At 42.9% G+C, this 20,227-nt stretch overlaps 1 protein-coding gene across 1 annotated transcript; it reads left to right on the forward strand.

Moving 5' to 3' along the window:
- The first annotated feature begins 493 nt into the window (after positions 1-493).
- Positions 494-19,069, forward strand: DNAJA2 (DnaJ heat shock protein family (Hsp40) member A2). The gene is made up of 9 exons (XM_050773876.1): positions 494-771; positions 2,301-2,360; positions 2,676-2,899; positions 6,062-6,142; positions 6,598-6,731; positions 9,438-9,634; positions 14,754-14,898; positions 15,028-15,155; positions 17,234-19,069. Exons 1-9 carry the CDS (start codon positions 694-696, stop codon positions 17,423-17,425), a joined length of 1,239 nt encoding a protein of 412 aa, XP_050629833.1. The 5' UTR covers positions 494-693; the 3' UTR covers positions 17,426-19,069.
- The last annotated feature ends 1,158 nt before the right edge of the window (positions 19,070-20,227 follow it).

A 20,227-nucleotide genomic window follows, 5' to 3' on the forward strand; every position in this document is an offset into this window, starting at 1 on the left:
CCTGAAAACACTAGAGATGTATAGGGGAGCGAATGAAACAAAATTGGTAAAATGTAGCTAACTGCACTACGGGGTGTAACAGACTGCTTTTGTTGAATGTTTCATTATTCCCATAACATAAAACACAACATACACACACACACGCTCCCCAGTTTTTTTCATCGTAAGCCCCGAGGGAGCCAGACCCAGAGGGTCCACCGACGTCCTGGATTCTGAGAACGATTTCTGCGCGCCAGGCTGGCCTCCTGCAGGAGCCGGGGCCCACTTCCTTTCCCGACCGACTCGAAGCTAACGAAGCTGCCGCGTAGGCCTGTTAATCCCCTCAGTACCCAGTGCGAGGTTAAACACGCGACGTCGCAACCATGGCCTTTGAGAGGAAGCTGAATTCCTGGGGTGCGCCGTGTAGAGTTCATTTCCTACGTCGGCCCAGCACAGCAGCCTGGACCCAGAGGAGATCAGAGAACCAGCCACACTCTTCACCACCCCGACCCAGTGGCCGCGCCTCGGGCGCTCGGGGGCGGGCTCCGCACTGCGACGTCACGGCGCACCGTGCGCCCGGTCAAAGTTCAGCCCCGCCCCCGCTTCCCCCTCGCTGTCTCCCTCGGCCTGATCCGCTGCCGACGCCGCTTGTGGGCCCGGCTCCTCTCTGTCTGCTCCGCCACCTTCTTCCTGAGCACTGCCCGGCCGGCCGCCATGGCTAACGTGGCTGACACGAAGCTGTACGACATCCTGGGCGTCCCGCCCGGCGCCAGCGAGAACGAGCTGAAGAAGGTATCCGGGAGCGGGCCGGGCGGGCGGGTGTGAGGGGCGCGGGGCCTGCGCGGCCGGGGATGTCTTCTTCAGCCAGGCCGCGCTACTGGGCGGCCCGCGAGCCGGCGCCGGCCGTGACGGGCCCGGGCTGGGGATCGGCGGCGGCAGCGGCGGGACCGGCCTCGCGGCGAGCCGCGCCCTCCGGCCTCGGCTGACCTTGGGCCGCCGGCCCCGCCCGCCCGCAGATGCAGCAAATAAAACTCACTCCTGCGCAAACACGACGGTAGCCCTTCCTCCTCGGGCGAGAGCCGGTGGCCGGTCTCCCCCAGGAGGCAGCAGCTCGCCCGGCTCTCCGCGTCGAGGTCACCACCCCGGAAAAACAGGTTGGACCGAGGTGCTCAGCGCATCCCGGCCCCGGGAGAGAAGCTGTCCACCCCGCGGCCGTCGGCCCCGGGTCTGGTGCTCCGCGGGGAAAAACGGCGGGGAGGTCGAGGCCGCCCCCACAGAGCGCCTCGGGCAGATGGGGTTGTTTCCTGGGATCCCCGGCTGCGGGCTGCGGGAGCTCCTCCCTCTCTTCCTCCCTCGCCCATTGACCCGGAGGTAGCGTGGGTCTGTGTTTGGATGCATTGTTCTGTGGTCAGGTAATGCTAATGTCCTGTACCTGCTTAGGAATAAGCCGTGGTCCCAGCCAAACGCCTGAGTGTTCAATAAACATGAATAGAAGGCCTTATTATCGCTGTTTGCAATGCTGCGATATCTTTCATCTCAGGATTTCAAAGCACACGAGGCGTTTAAGCCCCACAGCATCCTCACCGGGCTAAGAGCATCCGGATTTGTAAGCCGAGAAAAATGAGAATGCTCCTTAGGCAGTGAGAAGACTGCAGTGGACTTCCTGTTACCTTACCGGAAATGCTAGTCTGTATTATATAATTCACGAGCCTCCGTGAATGAAGATTTAAGTGCTGTATGACCCAAACACTTCGTTGAGAGTGTGCAACTTCACTACCACCGAAGTTGCCACCACGACCCCAGTTAACCACCACGTGCAAATAAAACACCTAAAGACACTACCTGGGACCACCTTGACTTTTTCATGATGTTACAGTTAGAAGGAAGGCATGAGCCATCGGGAGCAGGAATTGTGACTTTAGCTTGATTTATAGTAATGTTTTGCAGTCCGTAAAGCTTGACAGTCATTTATCTCGAATTTATTAGAGTGGTCTTGGTCTGGTTACTTGGCCATCAGACACTTGACGATAGGGAAAATATGGATAATGTTTGAACGTTTTGTTTTTCCCTGTGGTATTGCTTCATTGTTTTATCTGGTTTTCACGTCACTGTAATTATTTTCAAGTATAGCTACAGTCTACTTGGTTATATTACATTAGTAAACAGTATCGTGAGGAAGTGCCAAAGAATACGAATAGAAAATATTTTTGGAAGGTTATAACTCTAGAACATTACTTTTCAGAAAAGTGGATGTTAAGTTATTACAAAACTTTAAACTGGTGTTTAGTTATAACCTTCTTTGTTTTTGTCCATTTTCAAAGGCATACAGAAAGTTAGCCAAGGAATATCATCCTGATAAGAATCCAAATGCAGGAGACAAAGTAAGTTATTTGCGATTTTTTTATTCCGGGGGTTTTAGTTTTTCTTAAATTGCCCTCCTTGAAAAAAAGGAATGTTGCAGGAAAAAAATCCAACTATGCCCACACAGCCACATTTTCATAATGTCAAAGAGTATTTTAGTTTTAGAATAAGAGTACTACCATTCTGAGGAGTGGTGGGTGGTAAATAGAAGCAGAATCAAGTCAAAGGTAACTTGTCCCTTTTATTAGAATTAAATGGATTCTGGATTCCTATAGCCTCTCCCCACTCTTCTATTTGAAAATGCAATTATTTTTATTTTTACCTTTTCTTTATAGTTTAAAGAAATAAGTTTTGCATATGAAGTACTATCAAATCCTGAGAAGCGTGAGTTATATGACAGATACGGAGAGCAAGGTCTTCGGGAAGGCAGCGGCGGAGGTGGTGGCATGGATGATATTTTCTCTCACATTTTTGGTGGGGGATTGTTCGGCTTCATGGGCAATCAGAGTCGAAGTCGAAATGGCAGAAGAAGAGGAGAGGACATGATGCATCCACTCAAGTGAATATCTTGTTTTGTTGTGTTAAAAAATTAGGTACTTTTTGTCAAGTGGAATATTGACTCAGTAGAAGAAAAAAAACTCATAGAATGTTCTGTCCTTCATTAGAAAAACTTCCATGTGCCTTGTCTTCTTTTGGTGACTAAATAGAATTTGATTATGTGACTGTTTCTATTTTGCGGTAGCTCTTAAAAGGATGGTAGATATTTTTTAATGAGAGGAAGGTGGTTTTATATGGTTCTGAGGCTGCTTGTTATTATAGGACTTAAAATTTCAAGTGTGAAGATCGTTTTCTTTTTTCTTTTCTTTCTTTTTTTGAGACTGAGTTTCGCTTTTGTTGCCCATGCTGGAGTGCAATGGCACAATCTCAGCTCATTGCAACCTCCGCCTCCTGGGTTCAAGCGATTCTCCTGTCTTCAGCCTCCCGAGTAGCTGGAATTACAGATGTGGCACCATGCCCAGCTAATTTTGTATTTTTAGTAGAGGTGGGGTTTCTCCATGTTGGTCATGCTGGTCTCGAACTCCCAACCTCAGGTAATCTGCCTGCCTTGGCCTCCCAAAGTGCTGGGATTAGAGGCGTGAGCCACCATGCCTGATCTTTTTTTTTTTTTTTTTTTGAAATGGAGTCTGACTCTGTCACCCAGGTTGGAGTGCAGTGGCACCATCTAGGCTCACTGCAACCTCCGCCTTTCAAGTTCAAGCAATTCTCCTGCCTCAGCCTCCCAAGTAGTTGGGATTACAGGCACCTGCCACCATGCGGGGCTAATTTTTGTATTTTTTTAGTAGAGACAGGGTTTTGCCATGTTGGCCAGGCTGGTCTTGAATTCCTGAGCTCAGGTGATCAGGGATTACAGGCATAAGCCACTGCACCCAGCCTATTTTCTTTGAAGTATATGAATCTTCCAAGTTACCTTTTATTTAAAAACTAAAAATGAGTGACTGTCTGCCTACTTTGTGTACATGTTAGAGTCACTCATTACTTGATCCTCAGTGTGAACTCTCCTAAGTTGGTTTCCATGGAGCTTGCTGGCTTCCAGCCTGACATTAACCTGCCAACACATGAATGGTGCCTGACCTTGATCTTAGACTGAATCCACAAGCCCTCTCCAGTATGAAATTAGCTATTTCACTTTGCAAAATCTGGGAGGTCTTTCTTCCCATCCTTTTTTTCGATAAATTATTTTATTAGCAAATGTCAGTGGCTGAAGTTCAGGTACTTAAAATATTTCATAATATCCTAGTTTATACACTTGAGTAAATTAGAGGAAGTCATGTTATCTGTTAACTTGAGTCTCATTGAATCCTTAAATTTGTTTTTTAAAAGAATTTGCCCTCAGAAATTAACATTTGAATACCATTCCAATGGTAATATTTGTGCAGTGCAGGTTAATTCGTTTATATTTTTCTTTAATATAGAAATGATCTAAAAAGAAAATAGGATCAAAAGAGTGCTGTCTGTACTTTATAGTTCTTCATGTTTAAAGAAATGTTATGCTATATAGTAAAACAGTTTTCTGTTGTTTTAACATTTCAAATTTTCCTGTTATTACAAATACTGTGTTTATAATACTGCATTCCATGATTTAGTCATTTACCTTTTATATAGGGTATTGCCAGGTTTTTTTTTCTGTAATAGATAGTGCTGCTATGAGTATCTTTATGTAAAGCTTTGTTTCTCCTTGGCAGAGATTCCCAGGCAGGCACGAGTGTTTTGAGGCTGATAAATACAACTAAATTGCCTTGCACAGAGGGATTGTGCCAGTTTAGGCCCCACTAGTGGAGAGTGCCAGCCCTGCCAAACCATTACCTTCATTTTTCTTTCCTTGGCCTTCTTTGTTGAAATGTGTCTTTTTTTCTGGCTTAGGGTACTGGTTGTGCATATCAATTGTAATTTAATATGTAGGGAGAAAAAGCCGATTTTTAAAAAATGATTTGTTACAGAGAGTATAGAAGATGCAACAAGCTTTTTTGTCTAAGACTCAGCTGTAGATAGGTCATTATTTGACGGTGTTGTTGGTAATGTTTTGTCCTTACATGTGGTATTCTTATCCTGTCTACAACAGTTTTAAGTTTCTGAGAATAACAATTTTGAGAAAGTCTGAATATCACAAAATAGTGTAGGTGCTTTGTAAAATACTTTTAACTATTTTTTTGTTCCTGTAACTCCCAGGATTTTAAAGCAAATCATTACAGGATGACCATTCCTAATCTGAAATCTGAAATGCTCCAAAATATGAAACTTTTTGAGCACCATCATGATGCCACAAGTAGAAAACTCCACACATAAGTACTTGTCTCACTCTGTCCCCCAGGCTGGAGTCCAGTGGTGCGATCTCAGCTCACTGCAGCCTCAATCTCCAGGGCTTAAGCAATTCCCTGCCTCAGCTTCCTGGGTAGCTGGGACTTCAGACATGCCACTATTCCTGGCTAATTATTTTTTATTTTTTGGTAAAGATGAGGTCTCTCTAAGTTGCTCAGGCTGGTCTTGAACTGCTAGGCTCAAGCAATCCTTCCTCATTCTCCCGAAGTGCTGGGATTATAGGCATCAGCCTCTGCACCTGGCATGAAAAACGATTCTTTCCCTCCTTTCTGTCATACTATTGGTAGGGCCACTTTTATTTTTTTTTAAGACATATGCCATCTAAGTGACTCACTTAAGCTGAAATACAACTTTGTAGCCTTTCTAAATTGTCCATGGAGCAAACAGGGACTCTGGAGCCAGACACCTATGTGATCTTGGGCAAGTTACCTGACTGTTCTGTGCCTCAGTTTTTTCACATAAAATGGGAATAATAATTGTACCTCTTCTGAAGTGTTTTTCTTAGGAGTTGGGTGGAGGGCCTATGCCTCAGAACAGAAGGTTGTGATGTTTGAGTTTGTGAAGTCATCAGCTTTATCAGAAATTCCACCACAGCAAATTGTTGACCTGATGCTATGGGCTCTGACTTTGAGTATCGCATATATACTGTCTGTAGTCATAAAATATTTCTGTTAATTTCAGCCATAAAATAAACCTCAGTTGAATGATTTAATGTGAGATTATGAGGTGTTTTTGAGTTCTGTTTTAAAAGTTGATAATGAATTTGCTGTATCAGCTGTTATTTATATCTTGTATTTGAGCAAATGTGGCAAAATTTGATTGAAGCTGATTATTTTCTTTCCAGAGTATCATTAGAAGATCTGTATAATGGCAAGACAACCAAACTCCAACTTAGCAAGAATGTACTCTGTAGTGCATGCAGTGGGTAAGTGTGTCCTCTGGTTTATTGGGTACATTTTGTCTGTTCTTTAAGTGTCACACTGATTGTCTGTACCAGGTAAAAATTGTTATGAGTTAAAACTTATGGCCGGGTGCAGTGGCTCACACCTGTAATCCCAGCACTTTGGGAGGCCGAGGTGGGTGGATCACCTAAGGCGGAAGAATCACTTGAACCTGGGAGGTGGAGGTTGCAGTGAATCAAGATTGCGCCACTGCGCTCCAGCCTGGGTGACAGAGTGAGACTCCATCTCAATCAATAAATAAATAAATCTTAGCAGAACGTTTTCTGATACTTCTGAAAGTCAATTTAAACACAAGTTATTGTGTTTAAATACAAGTTAGTGGGGTTGAAGTTAAGGTAAAAGTACAATTTCTGTGTGTCATAGCTTATTGGAGTGGTCTGTGGACAAAAACCTAATGCATAACTTGTGTTTGCTTTAGCCAAGGTGGAAAGTCTGGAGCTGTCCAGAAGTGTAGTGCTTGTCGAGGTCGGGGTGTGCGCATCATGATCAGACAGCTGGCTCCAGGAATGGTACAACAGATGCAGTCTGTATGCTCTGATTGTAATGGAGAAGGTATGTGTGCCAGTACTTCTCTGCTTTTATGTTGAAATGGATTGAGAATGCAGATATTGGAGAGGTTTACAATTCTTTATTTCAAAGGGTATTTGTTTACATCTTATTAAAGAAAAAGGAGGCCGGATGCGTTAGCTTATTCCCATAATTCCAGCACTTTGGGAGACAGAGGTGGATTGCTTGAGCCCAGGAGTTCGAGGCCAGCTTGGGCAACATAGGGAGACCTCATTACTATAGGAAAAAAAGTGTAGAAAAATATGTAATCAGGGGCTCAGGGCATGTCTGTGGTCCCAGCTGCCTGGGAGGCTGAGGCGGGAGGATTGCTTGAGCCCGGGAGTTCAAGGGAGCAGTGAGCCGTGATCATATCAGTGCACTCCAGCCGGGGCGACAGAACAAGACCCTGTTGCAAAAATAAAAGCGTGAAAGTAATTACTCCATTATGCCTAAGCCCAGTGAACGTAGAGAAACAGTAGATTTGTATTGTGTTAGTGAAAGGTGACTCCTTAATTCTGAAAAGAGGGGCAAGGTGATTATTTGTTCCTTTGCTATTTCCTTCTTTATCAAATATAACCTTTTATATACTGTCTCTGTAGAAATGACCACCATGGGAGGACTATCTCCTTTCTCAAGTAGAACCTTTTAAACTACAAAGGGACAAATTAATAATAAATAACTAAACAAGTAATTGTTTAGTTACTCTGATAAGTAGAAGATTTTACTGTAACCTTTAGTTAGCTTCAAAGAATTGATTTTGAGATTGAAACTGTCCTCACAGAAGTAAATAATTTAGTCTTTGTGGGCCAAATAGTTTTTGTCACAACTACACACCTCTGACTTTTAGTGCTTTTATAGCCACAGACAAATGGGTATGGCTGTGTTCTGATTAAAATTTTAATTATAAAAACAAGTAGCTCCTCCCACCCCTGCCATTCTAGAGCAGTGCTATCCAATAGAATTTTTTTCTGTGGTGATGGAAATGTTCTGTATCTGCAGTGTTCAGTACAGTAGCCATTAATCACCTCTGACTACTGCATACTTCACATGTGGCTAGTGTGACTGGGGAACGATTTTAAATTTGAATTAATTTAAACATAAACTTAAGTAGCTACAGGTAGATAGTGGCTACCACATTAGACAGTATAGTTCAAGAGCATCCTTTTCCACATTGCTATTGGAAGTGATGAGATAATTATGAGAAGCTACATATGATGTTTGCTTCCTGGATAATCTTGGCATTTTACTTTATTTTTTAAAATTATTATTATTTTTGGAGATAGGGTGTTGCTGGAGTTCTGTGGCGCATTCTCGGCTCACTGCAGCTTCCACCACCCACGCTCAAGCAATCCTCCCACCTCAGCCCCTCACCCCACAATTAGCTGAGACCACAGGTGCTTGCCACCACGCCCAGCTAATTTTTGTATTTCTTGTAGAGACTGGGTTTTGCCATGTTGCCCAGGCTGGTCTCGAACTCCTGGATTCAAGCAATCCTCCTGCCCCAGCCTCCCAAAGGGCTGGGATTACAGGTGTTAGCCACCACTCTTGGCCTCCTTTTATTTTATTAAAATTGCTAACTCCCACTATCAAGAAACCAAAGTTAACTGAAATCTTTTCTCATGTACCATTACTTTTTTTTTTTTTTTTCTTTTTTTTTTTTTTTTTAAATGTGAGACAGAGTCTTGCTCTGTTGCCTAGGCTAGAGTGCAGTTGCGCGATCTCAGCTCACCGCAACCTCTGCCTCCTGGCTCAAGTGATTCTGCTGCCTCAGCCTTCTGAGTAGCTGGGATTACAGGCGCCCGCCATGACACCCGGCTGATTTTTGTATTTTCAGTGGAGACGGGGTTTTGCCATGTTGGCCAGGCTGGTCTCAAACTCCTGACCTCAGGTGATCCTCCTACCTTGGCCTCCCAAAGGGCTGGGATTACAGGCGTGAGCCACCATGCCCCGCCACCATTACCATTTTGAAGAACTGGTGTTTCGCAGAACATACTTTGCAAAAGTACTGTTACAGAAACAGCCCCTAAATAATCAGTTATACACATCTTTCTAAGCCTCCAAATGTGCCAGTAATTAGCCATTAGAAAGTGACGCAATTTTTTCACACTATGTATAATCACAGTTTTGCTTTTTTATACCATAATTAAATATTTCAGAAGAATATATAGAAGAGAAAAGCCGTGTTGCCCTAAACATGGTATGGATACATTACATTCTGAAATAGTGGGAAGCTGAGTCCTTCAGGCAATCTGCAGTAGTAAGATGTAAGTTTTTGTTATTCAGAATAATGCTTTTTTTTGTTTTGTTTTGAGACATGGCCTCACACTGTTACCCAAACTGGGGTGCAGTGGCATGAGTATAACTCACTGCAGCCTCGACCTCCAGCAGTCCTCCCTCCTCAGCCTCCCGAGTAGCCAGGATTACAGGTGTGCACTACCATGCCGGCTAACTTTTTTTATTTGTAGTAGAAGCAAGGTCTCACTGTATTGCTAGGCTGGTCTCAGATCCTGAGCTCAAGTGATCCTACCACCCTGACCTCGCAAAATATTGGGATTGCAGGCTTGAGCCACTATGCTTGGCCTCAGAATGCTGCTTTGAATAAAAATTTAGGTAGCTATTAAAAGAAATTCAGAAAGTATATTTAAAGGATAAGAGTATTAAAGAGTAGAGTATAGTACTCTTGCTGAAAGTTTCAATGACTTCTTTTTCCAGGAGAGGTAATTAATGAAAAAGACCGCTGTAAAAAATGTGAAGGGAAGAAGGTGATTAAAGAAGTGAAGATTCTTGAAGTCCACGTAGACAAAGGCATGAAACATGGACAGAGAATTACATTCACTGGGGAAGCAGACCAGGCCCCAGGAGTGGAACCTGGAGACATTGTTCTTTTGCTACAGGAGAAAGAACATGAGGTGATTTTCCTTTTTTTAGTTTTTTGTGTTTTGTTTTATTCAGAAGTACTTCTTGTTTGTGAGAAATAGGTTAGATCTGTTTGGAGTCCCTGGAGCAACACTGCACACTGGAGAAGTTAAGGGAATCATGGCAAATTCCTAAAGACAGGCTTGTGTAAGAAAGACTAACAAGGCAGGTGCCGTTAGAAGCACTATAAGAGTCAGTTTTAGTCCTGGCTTGGTTTTTTTTCCCCCCTGCCTGAAATGGAGTTTCACTGTTGTTGCCCAGGCTGGAGTGCAGTGGCGTGATCTCGGCTCACTGCAACCTCTGCCTCCCGGGTTCAAGCGATTCTCCTGCCTCAGGCTCCTGAGTAGCTGGGAATGCAGGCGCGCACTACCACTCCTGGCTAATTTTTATTTTTAGTAGAGACGGGCTTTCTCCATGTTGGTCAGGCTGGTCTTGAGCTCCCGACCTCAGGTGGTGCGCCTGCCTCAGCCTCCCAAAGTGCTGGGATTAACAGCGGGAGCCACTGCACCCAGCGTTGGTCTTTTTTTTTTTGACGGAGTTTTTTTGACTGCACCCAGGCTGGAGTGCAGTGGCACAATCTTGGCTCACTGCAACTTCCGCCTCCCAAGTTCAAGCGATTCTCCTCTAGCTTGGTCGTTGACTAGCACTTTAACCGTAGGTAGTCTTACTGTCTCAGTTTCTTTGTTTATGAAAATAAGGGCACTGGGCGTTGGACCAGTTGGTCTAAGGCAGCCTGTTTTTTCACTGTGAAACTCTGCTGCTCTGTTGATTTGGTTTTTACTTATTGGGTAGCCAAGTGAGCTATCCTTGAAAGAGTTCTAGGATTTAAAAAAAACAAAACAAAACAAAACATTTTTTTTAGAAGTTTCTGAAGAATGTGGTCACTAGTGTATGTTTTGGGGTTTTTTTGTTTTTGAGATGGTCTTGCTCTGTTGCCGAAGCTGGAGTACAGTGGCGTGATCTGGGATCACGGCAACCTTTGCCCCTGGGCCCAAGCAATCCTCCTATCTCAGCCTCCCAAGTAGCTGGGACAACTGACGCACCATCATGCCCATCTGTTTTTTTGGGGTTTTTTGTTTTGTTTTGTTTTGTTTTTGTATTTTTAGTAGAGACGGGGTCTTGCCATATTGCCCAGGCTGGTCTTGAACTCCTGAGCTCAAGCAGTCCTCCTGTCTCAACCTCCCAAAGTGCTGGGATTACAGGTATGAGCCACCATGCCCAGCCTAGTGTATGTTATTTTGATTTTAGCATTGCACTTGTATATTTTTAATGTCCATATTATATACTGTAGACCTTACTCATAAAGAATATATCTGGAGCTATTCATGAAAAACCCCTCCAGTAATCACCTAAATTCTTGAATGTTAGAAGCACTTGGTAGGACTCTAGCTTTGTACTTGATCACATTTACTCATGCTTTCCTCTGAAAGTCATTACATCACAGGTTAACTACCTTTTTAGTTTGCCCTAAAATTTTCTCCTGTGCATAAGTCCAGTCAACACAGAGAAATGGTAAATTTGTATTATGTTCAGTGAAAGGTTATTCTTTTTAATTCTAAAAAGGTGGGCAAGCTGATTATCTGTTTGTAATTTAAAGGTTATATATTTAATAAAGAAGGAGATCGTCCTTCTGTGGTGGTCATTTCTTCAAATAGAGTAAATGTTAAAAATCACTTTAAGAATCCAATAGAGAACAACAAAGCCATATTGAGATCCAGGTTTTAGGAATTTGGTTGTAATCCCTCACAAGGTCAGACTTGATCTCCTGGACAATCAGGGCGTGCTAGTCAGCTTTCATGACTCAGCAAAGCTACAAATTATGTATTTTGGCTTTTTGTGGAAATTGCCAACGCTGCAAATAGCAAACGTCTCCTAGGTTGTCAAAAAATAAGAGTAGTTTTTAGAATTCTGCCTTTGGGTCTTATAGGATGAAACATTTACAAGATTTGCCATTTGTTAACATTTTAGCTACTTCCTTGTTCATTCAGTCTTGCTGCTGTGCACAGCACCATACCAGGAATATGAGGGAGAAAGCTAGCAAGACAGCTAAATAATTGGGAATTCTGCTTGGATGTAGGTTAGACTGTGTTGTAAAATGGTACAGACAATGCCTAGGCATTTTCATTGATAGAATCCTTGGAGTAGTTTGGGGTTCATTGTCAAATGATGTCTGGCAGGTGCAGCAGCACAGTAGTGAGGAAGTGAAGAAGGAATGCTTATTTGCAGAAGAAAGATGATTTTTTTGGTTTGAGGCATGTCAAACTGATGGTAAAACCTTTTTTTATTCCTAAGTTTAGTTTTTAATGTTGCTGCATAATAAATTGGGTTTTTTAAAAGTAGATCATTGGATTTCGAGGTAAAGGACTTAAGGTCTGGGCCCCATTTACTAACTTTGGCTTCCCTGGACTTTTCAGATATTAAAGAGTCAAATGAGATTATGAATAAGCTTCTTTCTTAGGGCCTGTGGGGAGGTGTTGGGAAGTAAGTCATCTCTGAAAGTTGTTGGCAGCAGTGGAATTGGCATGGAATTTTCAACAGAAGGCAGATGTAACTGGTTGTCTAAGGTAGAAAATAGAAGGTGGTAAAGGTTAGAATGGAAGTTTGTCTAGTTCCTTCTTGGGAGTGCTGTATCATCTATAGTCATCATCTTGCCATGTCACTTGTCAGTGTGCCCGTTTGTGTGTCTCGGTGGTCTGGTTACCATAATGCAGTTATACAGCATCAAACTACAGAACCTGGTGATGTTAGTCACGCCTCTATAACTTGTGCTTTTGTTATTCAGAAATTATGACTTTTAAGTGTTTTCTGGTCTAGTGCTTTGGTAGTCCCTCCTCATTAATTTTGTTTTTCAGAAACTCTCCGGCATTCTTGCTTGTTTATTCTGTTTAAACTTTTAGCATCCAGTTTAGCTTCTCCCCCTCCACTGCAACAACCATCCTGATAATCATTTTTTTTTGAAATCACTTTCAGTTGAACTCTCCTGTACAAGAACATGATACATATCTCTTTCTTTTTTTTTTTTTTTTTTTAAAAGAGACAAAGTCTCGCCCTGTCCTCCAGACTGGAGTGCAGTGGCGCAATTGTATTTTTAGTAGAGACAGGGTTTCACTATATTGGTCAGGCTGGTCTCAAACTCCTGACCTCAAGTGATCTGCCCACCTCAGCCTCCCAAAGTGCTGGGATTATAGGTGTGAGCCACCATGCCCTGCCCCTCCTTTTTATTTTTATTTTATTTTTTTTGAGACGGAGTCTCACTCTGTCACCCAGGCTGGAGTGCAGTGGCGCAATCTCTGTTTACTGCAACCTCCACCTCCCAGGTTCTAGCGATTCTCCTGCCTCAGCCTCCCAAGTAGCTGGGACTACAGGCCTGTACCACCACACCCGGCTAGTTTTTATATTTTTAGTAGAGACAGAATTTCGCCTTGTTGACCACGACCTCAGGTGATCCACCTGCCTCAGCCTCCCAAAGTGCTGGGATTATAGGCATGAGCTACTGCTTCCGTCCTAAAATAATATGACTTTAACAAAGGATATTTGGTAAGATGGTTCTTAGAACACTCGCATTTTACAGTATATTTAGCATTTTATTTTAAATTTATTATTATTATTTTTAAAAGACAGGATATCCTTCTGTCATCCAGGCTGGAGTGCAGTGGCTGGATCATTGAGGAGGGACTACTTCCGCAGGCTCCAACTCCTGGGCTCGAGGGATCATCCTGCCTCAACTAGCCTATTTTATGTTTTAATTTTTTGTCTCCCTATGTTGCTGTTTTGAACTGGCCTCCCAAAGCTCTGACCCTATATTTAGGTTTTTAAAATTTTTTTTTTTTTTTTTTAATTGAGATGGAGTCTCGCTCTGTCGCCCAGGCTGGAGTGCAGTGGCGCGATCTTGGTTCATTGTAGTCTCCGCCTCCCAGGTTCAAGTGATTTTCCTGCCGCAGCCTCCTAGGTAGCTGGGACTGCAGGCGCCCACCACCACGCCTAGCTAATTTTTGTGTTTTTAGTAGAGATGGGGTTTCACCATATTGGCCAGGCTGGTCTTAAACTCCTGACCTTGTGATCCGCCTGCCTTGGCCTCCCAAAGTGCTGGGATTACAGGCATGAGCCACTGCGCCTGGCGTACTTAGCATTTTTAATGCGTTGAAAAATCCTGTATTAAAGAAACTATTGGTCCCGTTGTGAGAAACACTTGAATAAATGTGCATAGATAATATACCTTTTTGGATCTCAAACTAGCACACACAAGAATGCCTGGAGGGCTTGTTAGGACTACAGATACTGGGTCCTGCCTGCCTTGTTTCTGGCAGGAATGGAAGTGGGGCCCAAGAATATGTGTTCCTAACAAGTTTCCTGAAGCTGCTTGTCCAGAACCACACTTAGAGAATCATTGGTTAAGGTAATGGTTTAACTTTGTTTAATGGGTGAATTTAGGAGAGTAACATAGGAAAAGAATCTGTCTACCAGATTTTCTATAAGTGAACCAGCCAGGATTGTTCTTTACAAGAAGAGTGACCATTGTAAAATCTAAGCAAAAATTGCAGATTGGGCATGTGAAATTGGATATATTTTTCCTACACATTGAAGGCCCAGAAACATTCTTTGTGCTTATTCTCAATACCTTTTGCATTACCTAGTCCATAGGCTTATAGTGTAATATTGAATGAACCAGTTTTACATTTTAGTGAGATATGAAACTTGTTGGTACGTGTGTGAAGCATAGAATTGAGCCACTTGACTTTGCTGGCTGGGTGTTACTGGTTGAGGTTTTTTTATGTTGACCTTGGACCCTCCCCCCCTTCCGTGTTATGATCATGTCTGGGGAGCACTCCAGGATGAGCTTGTTCTGTAGAAGCCCTCTGGGCTTTCTATACCTTTTTCACCAGAGGCAGAATCTGAAAGTGGGCCATAATTGCAGAATACACCTGGCCCTGTTTTGGGGGCCTCAGTTCTGTTGCTCTTATATATGCCATTGTTTACCAGTTCCAGTAAACCTTCCTCATGGAAGTGAGTGGTAGAAATAAGGTTTGGAATTTAAGTCAACGAACATAGTGCCGCAGGGTGTAGCTCCATAATTTTTAAGCAAATGTATTTCTTTTCGTGCTTTATTTATAGGTATTTCAGAGAGATGGGAATGATTTGCACATGACATATAAAATAGGACTTGTTGAAGCTCTATGTGGATTTCAGTTCACGTTTAAGCACCTTGATGGACGTCAGATTGTGGTGAAATACCCCCCTGGCAAAGTAATTGAACCAGGTAAATCTTGATTTTGTCTGATTCTGGTTTTCAGGTATTCTTACAATTTGTAATTTTTTTATACTGCATAACTCTGAAAACAAATGAACACCTCTTTTGGGTAAAATTATGAATCATTCCTCTTAATAGGATGTGTTCGTGTAGTTCGAGGTGAAGGGATGCCGCAGTATCGTAATCCCTTTGAAAAAGGTGATCTTTACATAAAGTTTGATGTGCAGTTTCCTGAAAACAACTGGATCAACCCAGACAAGCTTTCCGTAAGTGTTCTTTAAATTAAACAACAGTTGACTTCCAGGTTTGGGATTTGGATTTTGGTTTTTTAGACAGGGTCTCTGTCGCCCAGGCTGGGGTGCCGTAGTGTGATCGTGGCTCACTGCAGCCTTGACCTCTTGGGCTTAAGCGATCCTCTCACCTCAGCCCCCCGAGGAGCTGGGACTACAGGTGTGTGATGCCACGCCTGGCTAATTAAATTTTTTTGGAAACACAGTCTCACTGTGTCACCCCAGCTGGAGTGCAGTGGTGCAGTCTCAGCTCACTGTACCCTCCGCCTCCCAGGTTCAAGTGATTCTCATGCCTTAGCCAGCCAAGTAGCTGGGATTACAGGCGTGAGCCACAATGCCTGGTAAGTTTCTTTTTCTTTTTCTTTTTTTTTTTTTTTTTTTTTTTTTTTGAGACGGAGTCTCACTCTGTCGCCCAGGCTGGAGTGCAGTGGCTGGATCTCAGCTCACTGCAAGCTCAGCCTCCCGGGTTTACGCCATTCTCCTGCCTCAGCCTCCCGAGGAGCTGGGACTACAGGCACCCGCCACCTCGCCCGGCTAGTTTTTTTTTTTTTGTATTTTTTAGTAGAGACGGGGTTTCACCGGTTTAGCCAGGATGGTCTCGATCTCCTGACCTCGTGATCCGCCTGTCTTGGCCTCCCAAAGTGCTGGGATTACAAGCTTGAGCCACCACATCCGGCTTTTTCTTTTTCTTTTTCTGTTTTTTTTTTTTTTTGAGACAGAGTCTTTCTCTATCGTCCAGGCTGGAGTGCAGTGGCGCGATCTCAGATCTCAGCTCACTGCAAGCTCCGCCTCCTGGGTTCATGCCATTCTCCTGCCTCAGCCTCCCAAGTAGCCGGGACTACAGGCACCCACCACCATGCCCTGCTAATTTTGTTTTTATATTTTTAGTAGAGACGGGGTTTCACCATGTTAGCTAGGATGGTCTCGATCTCCTGAACTCGTAATCCACGTGCCTCGGCCTCCCAAAGTGTTGGGATTACAGGCATGAGCCACTGCACCCGGCCAAGTTTCTTTCTTTTTAAGAGAGTGTCGCTCTGTTGCCCAGGCTAGCGTGCAGTGGCATGATCATGGCTCACTACAGGTGTGCTCCACCATACCCTGCTAATGCTTTTCAAAACTTTTCATAGAGGTGGAGTCTTGCTGTGAGTCCAGACTGGTCTCAAGCAATCCTCCTGCCTCCCGAAATTCTAGGATAGCAGTTGTGAGCTGCCGTGCCCAGCTGACTTCAAGTTTCTTAATAGTCATGTTAACATTCAATTTTAAAGTATATTTGTGTGATTGGTAGGCTTTCCTAGTTGTTAGGAAATAGAGTATTGCTGGTGTAAATGTTGATGGGGCCAAGCAGGGAATTGTAGAGAAGTAAAGTAGATCCGGTGTGGGTGGTGGTGAGGACTAGCACTCCCTGAAGAGAGCAGATTCCTCACTTGCAGAGGGCGGGACCACTACCCCCTTCTCATCAGCTGGTGTCCATGCCGGATGCAGGAAGGCGTGTCTCCTGTAGAAGTTTTCTAATGTTAAAGTATTGGCAGCTAATGACCTTTTTTTTTGTTCTTAAAGCAATAGGTTGCACAAAAGATGTCTAGATTTGGCCTGTGAGTGATGAGTTTGTGATCTCTTACTTAGAGTTCAAAGTCCAGTCCACATTCCTTTTTTTAACTTTTTTTTTTTGAGATGGAGTCTTGCTCTGTCATTCAGGCTGGAGTGCAGTGTCACAGTCTCAGCTTACTGCAACCTCCACCTCCTGGGTTCAAGCAATTCTCCTGCCTCAGCCTTCCAACTAGCTGGGATTACAGGTACCCACCACCATGCCCAGCTAATTTTTTGTATTTTTAGTAGAGACGAGGTTTCACCATGTTGTCCAGGCTGGTCTCAATCTCCTGACCTCCTCATCCGCCTGCCTCAGCCTCCCAAAGTGCTGGGTGAGATTATAAGCATGAACCACCACGCCCAGCCCCTTTTTTAACACTTAAAGAAATGACACTGGATTGTATATATCAAAAGGAAAGTTGATGAAACTGTTAAAACCAACCTGGTTTTTGTTTGTTTTAATAAAGGAACTAGAAGATCTTCTGCCATCTAGACCGGAAGTTCCTAACATAATTGGAGAAACAGAGGAGGTAGAGCTTCAGGAATTTGATAGCACTCGAGGCTCAGGAGGTGGTCAGAGGCGTGAAGCCTATAATGATAGCTCTGATGAAGAAAGCAGCAGCCATCATGGACCTGGAGTGCAGTGTGCCCATCAGTAAACTCTGCAAACAAATTGCACAGGTGGATTTTCTTTCCACATTTGCCTGATTTGTTCTCAGCAATCCAGCTGGAGTGTCTTATCAATCCAGATGAACTGAGGGACATCTGTTGGTCTATGTATAACTTTTAAAATTGGTATAGTATCTACAGAGTGTATAATTTAAACTAACCACAAAGCTTTACATCTTCATTTCGACTGTTCCATAGCAGAATAAAGCACTTGAAAGGAAACAAGACTCCCTTTCACATGTGGATATTATAAGTTTCAATCCTGGTATCTGTGCTTGATTTTTATCAGTTTTGTGTAGATTTTTATGTTTCATATTTTAAATTTAAATCCCACATTGTAAAGTTTGTATAATTTGTCCTGAAGCTTTGTGTTTGGCTGCACTTGCATAAGCTGCTACAAATAGAATAAAGAATTTCATAGCCTGTATCTATCATTTAGATGCATGGAAAAAAATGGGCTTTGCACACAGTGGGTTTGGAGCTGACTGGGAACAATGGAAAAAATTACATTAGCTGTGGTTGTAAAGTTTTTTTGTTTTTGGTGTTTTTTTTGTTTCATTTTTTTTTCTTTTTTTTTTTTTTTTTTTTTTTTTTTTTTACCATCTTGTGAAAGGTTTCTGAAACTCGATAATAAAAAGCAGTTGGTGTAAATTATTCTTTTGTGTCACATTTTTAGAAGGGAAAAACATAAAGAATGTATCCTTAGTACTGGTTCTTAAACAGCCCATAAAAACCCATTGGCCTGAAGCTTGTATCTCAGGCCTGTGCCCATCTTATAGTCTTAGTAGACAAAAGGCTGGTAGAGACAGTCTTCAGTGGCTTCAGTGATGCTCTCTAGAGGCCAGGGTGTCTTGAGTGCTGTAACTCCTGAGCAATGGGCTAGCCTGACTTCTGTATCTCCCCACCACCACCCCCTTAAAAAAATAAGGTAAGAGCAAATCTATAGTAAAACCATGTCTGCATAGAACGTCTTCAAATCCTGTTTTCATTAAATGTAGAAGACGCTCTGTCTCCATTACGTTGAATATTTGGAATTGGAGAAGCCATTGATTATTAGATTTTCTTTAATGTTTTATAGAAAAGATGCTTATTCAGAATTTAAGAATGAAGGCAACTGAAATACGCATTGTTGTAGTTATTTATATTTCAAACTAAAGAAAATGAGAAAAATCAGGTAAAATTGATGAAAAGGATGTTGTGTTTCTCTTTCCATCATCTGGTTTTTACCATTTCACTCTCAGTAGGTATTTGTAGAACACATTTATTTGAGGGAAGATGCACATTTCACATTTATAAAGGAACAAATGGGGAAAGCTGAAAACGAAAAATTTTTAATGTATTAAATGCCATCCCTGAGCCTAAATCTAGTATTTGTAGTTTATTTCTAGGTCTGCTAGAAGCTGAAAACCTGAATGAAAAAGGTGTGCTGACACTAATGAAGGCCTGTGAGGTTTAAATTACTGACCTATCCACTCTACCTCCATTGTACAAAAAATATTTTACAAGCCTGGGCAAGATTCAACAGCATAATAGTTTTGTATCCAAGGTTACTTCCCCACAACCACTTTAAACATAAGAAATGCGGTGGCAATATAAAGTTTGTAGCCTTTCCAATAAAGGTTTATAAAACAGTTGTTCAGTGTAGTCTGTCTTTCATTTCTACCCAGGTGTTTTGACTGTAGGCAAGAAAACTATTTGGGGCCGGGCGCGGTGGCTCACGCCTGTAATCCCAGCACTTTGGGAGGCCGAGGCGGGCGGATCACGAGGTCAGGAGATCGAGACCATCCTGGCGAACACGGTGAAACCCCGTCTCTACTAAAAAAAAAAAAAAATGCAAAAAATTAGCCGGGCGAGGCGGCGGGCGCCTGTAGTCCCAGCTACTCGGGAGGCTGAGGCAGGAGAATGGCGTGAACCCGGGAGGCGGAGCTTGCAGTGAGCCGAGATCGCGCCATTGCACTCCAGCCTGGGCGACTAAGCGAGACTCTGTCTCAAAAAAAAAAAAAAAAAAAAAAAAACTATTTGGAAGAGAGTTGCTGTTAAGGTGTGTTATTTCACTTGGTCTCCTTGCTCTAGTTTGTAGAGCACCTGCCTAGAGAACCAATCATACAGGGTCACCAGCACAGATAATTTTGTGTAACAGCTTTATTCAAGATATGATTTATATACCATAAAATTTACCATTTTTAAAAATTTGCCACAATTCAGTTGATTTCAGTATATTCAGCCATCTCCACTAATTTCAGAACATTTTCATCAAAGAAGAAACCCCCAATCCATTAAGTCACTTTCTGTTCCATTCTCTCCTCAACTCCTGGTGTAATCACTAATAGCTAATTCTGCTTCTAAATATTTGCGTATTTTGGACATTTTGTATAAATTAGATCAAAATACATGACCTTTAGTGATGCATTCACTTAGCTTAATGTTTTCAGGATTTATTCTTGTTGACGGCATAGATCTGCACAGTAATAGCAGGGATACATTCTGAGAAGTGCATGGTTAGGCGGTTTCATCATGCAAACGGTGTACTTGCACGAACCTAGGTGGGGTAGCCGACTGTACACCTATATGGTATAGTGTATCAATCCTAGACTACAAACCTGTACAGCTTGTTACCGTAGGCACTTGTAACACAATGGTAAGTAGTTTTCTGTTTACCTTTTGGTACAGTAAAAGTACCTTATATGAGAAAAGGGCCTGGTGTGGTGGCTCACGCCTATAATCCCAACACTTTGGGAGGCCAAGGTGGGCAGATCACCTGAGGTCAGGAGTTCAAGACCAGCCTGGCCAAC

This window comes from Macaca thibetana, chromosome 20 (genome assembly GCF_024542745.1).
Source record: "Macaca thibetana thibetana isolate TM-01 chromosome 20, ASM2454274v1, whole genome shotgun sequence".
Taxonomy (NCBI): Eukaryota; Metazoa; Chordata; class Mammalia; order Primates; family Cercopithecidae; genus Macaca; species Macaca thibetana.